Source organism: Poecilia latipinna, unplaced genomic scaffold (assembly GCF_001443285.1).
Source record: "Poecilia latipinna isolate Pla-1442-1.1 unplaced genomic scaffold, P_latipinna-1.0 Scaffold2508, whole genome shotgun sequence".
NCBI classification, from domain to species: domain Eukaryota; kingdom Metazoa; phylum Chordata; class Actinopteri; order Cyprinodontiformes; family Poeciliidae; genus Poecilia; species Poecilia latipinna.
The window spans coordinates 42974-46223 of NW_015115124.1; the positions used below are offsets into that span (position 1 = coordinate 42974).

General features: G+C 38.3%; 1 protein-coding gene across 1 annotated transcript in view; it reads left to right on the forward strand.

Moving 5' to 3' along the window:
* The first annotated feature begins 2132 nt into the window (after positions 1–2132).
* The window catches only part of abrab (actin binding Rho activating protein b), a 9549-nt gene continuing 8431 nt past the window's right edge, over positions 2133–3250 (forward strand). The window contains exons 1-2 of the mRNA XM_015019930.1: positions 2133–2659; positions 2832–3177. Coding sequence (XP_014875416.1) covers positions 2266–2659; positions 2832–3177 — 740 coding nt within the window. The 5' untranslated portion in view covers positions 2133–2265. The remainder of the gene's footprint in view (positions 2660–2831; positions 3178–3250) is intronic.

Consider the following 3250-nt stretch of genomic DNA (forward strand, 5'->3'; position numbering starts at 1 on the left):
ATATTGTTTTCCTTGAACTTTGCCGGGTTTATGGTGTTATAATTAAATGACAAAAAATAAAAAAATTAAACCATTTGTGCATAAAGAAATTACATTTCACTTTTTGAATCACTTAAATGAATCAACTTTCAGCGATATTCTAATTTATGGAGATAAATTTGAAACACAAAGCAATTCGTTCACTTATGGTGCTTTTAACCAATATTATGCTGACCTCTAGTGGTAGATAATGGTATTTTTTTTCTCTTGGAAATCCCAATTAATGGGGAAAAAAAACATACATGACCACTTGAGCTACAAAAACCTCTTGAAAAATGCGCATTTTTTGTGAGTAATTTTATTTATTCTGTCTTTGCAAAAACTGCAATACTGACCAAACTTCTGCAGTTTAATGAATGTCGTCCGTCTTGTATGATTTAAAACAAGGAAGTCATGATTACCTGAAAATGACAGAGACATTGCTGTGACACTTTTAACAGGAATCTGAGTCTAAAAATATCAAGGAAATCTGTCAGACATTTTTGTGGTTACTTACTGTAAGTGTGTCTGATAACGCGGAAATATAGCTTTTCGGAAAGCATTTCTTAAAGCAGATTTTGACATATTTTTAACAATTAAATCAAAACTTATCACATTAATTAGTGTTTTGGTGCTGATTTATTTCTGATCTTGATACATAGGATCTCACTTTGCCAGTTTTTCTTTAAGTTGCTGATCTGGATCAGGAAGTGTTGGCTTACAGAAGCTGGTTTCTGTGACAGATCCCAACAGCTGCTGCTGCATCCATGTGCCAGCTGCTATTTATAAACCAGCTGGTTCTGTAAACACGCGGATGAAAACTAAAACACTCAATTATATAAAAAAAAGTTACCATAAAACACAAGGTCTTGAACCAGAACAACCACAGGTTTTGAAAAACAAGGGATTTCAGACGCTTTACTTTTGCTGTAGTTTGACTCTATTTTTCTGTTTATGTAAATAAATTAAGTAATTATGCCCCACTAATGCTTCTTGTATTTCAAACTGGTCAGCAGAGTTGTGTAGTAATTACATTTACTCAGTATTTTTGAAGAAAAAAACAGTATTTTTGTTCTTTTTACTTTTATTTGAGTGAAATCTCAGGATATTCCAAGCATTGTGAAAAACTTTATTGAATAGGAGGAAAAAAATCTGATTTAACCTAAAAATCACCAGACGCAGACACACACCTGCAGTTTTTGTTAAAGTTTGCTTCTAATCAGGTGGTTTAGTCAAAATAGTGATGTTGACCAGATGTTACGTCTTTATGTAATAGTGACAACACGTTTAAGTTTGGCTTGTTAGTTAAAAGAGGAAATGATTTGAAGACAGATAAAGTCTCTGAAGGCCTCCCACTTCTTAGTAAGTTCAAGACACTTTCCTAATAAAAATAGGTAGAAGCTGGGCCAATTTATTATTTTGGGGAGGCCCAAAGACTTTAAGTTTTTTAATGAATGCTTATTTTTCAGACATTGTATTTTATATAAGAGTCATAAGCCCTCTTATATAAAGTATAAGTACCAGGTGAATTGTAATAACAGTATTCAAGTATTTGAACTTTATGACGTTATAGTATTTTTGGGGTTAACATGGAGGTAGAGGCCAAAGAACGGATTAAACCTTGGTATCATCAGTACATGCCTAATTGTGTATAATTATAACTGTTATAATAATACACAATTAGGCATGTACCAAGGTTATCATCAGTACATGATAATCAGTTATCATCAGATAACTGATTATCATGTACTGATGGTAAGGTACTTTAGTACTTTCGTACCTTACCTACTAAAGTACTGTAATTTTCATTAGCACCAAAACAGTTTCCACACCCTGTAAATCCAGCCCTGGTATCATTGTTTTCAAGCTAGTTTCTTTTGCATCTATTTTGTCACAAATTCCAATTTTTATTCAAAATTTGTCAAAAAACATTTTAATGTTTTAAATAAAAAGCATTCAATGACCATTTGGACTCGCCTTTGCCCTGCTTACAGCTGATTAAAAGCTCTGCTATCTGTGATGAAACATGACCCTGCAGGGGTCATCGATGTCAGAGAAAGATGAGCGCGTTGGAAGCCTGGGATGACTGAAATACTTTCCACCGTCATGTTAGGGTTTCCTCTGTCCATTTCAGAGGCTACAGCTGCAAGCGTGAGGTTAGAAAGCAACACACGGAGAGAAATCTCCAGAAATTCAGGCAAAAACATTTTTATTTATTGCAATTACAGAATCTTTAATATTTGAAAAATGTCTGAAAAAGCGGCTGGTGAAACCTCTGAAAGGAAACCTTCAACCAACAAGAGCTTCAGGAAGCTGCGCGCCGTGAGCATGGTGTGCAGCCTGACGAGCGGCTGGCAGCAGTGGGTGGCGGAAAACGAGAAGAAGCAAGCCAGCGAGCCCAGCGGCTGGGCGCCGTCGTCCAACGACCAACCAGGGGAACCCAAAAAGAGATGGGCCCCTAAAAAGCCTCATTCTGCACAAACCCAACCAAATCTGGAGACACTTTCAGAGACTCGAACATCTCCATCCCAGGGAGCGCCCAGCAATGACGACGTTCAAACCGCAAACGATCAGCCATCTTGCATCAAAACAAAGCAGGTGGTGAAGACCGTGTCCAGTGGCATCCAGGAGAAAAGCACAGGTGGCTTCTTCTTCTTCTTCTGTTTTAGTGGTGGTTGGCAAACAACTTAAGGTGCTGTACCGCCACCTTCCAGATTGGATCAGATATTCTAATATTACCAGAGTTGGAAGTTTCCAAAAATTGTACTCAAGTAAAAGTAGAACTGCTTTACTTTACTTTGTCTGTCATTCAGGTGTCGGCTTCCTGGCTGAGAAGCTGAAAAGGGAATCTCTCCCTTTGGGTGATGAGATTGACCAGCTGCTGAAGAAGAAGAGCTCCCCGACGCGCCGCAGGAAGTGCTCCAACATGGTGTCCTCCCTGACGAAAAGCTGGAAGCAGGTGGAGAATGAGCGGAAACTCGGGAAGGAAGGAGGAGGGCAAGGAGATGCTCACAGCTGTGGGCAAGACAAAGGAGACAGAGAGAAGGAGAGTGTAAATGAGCAAGACGCTCAGAGACACAGTGAGACGGTTTCAAAAGCAGGAGAGAGAAGCGACTCTGACGAAGACTCAGTGAGGATAAAAAGACCCCAAGTCTCAGTGTGAGTACTGCACTGAAAAAAGTGATTTTGGAGAGTGGTAAATATGATCTAAAAAAATAATATAAAATGTAAT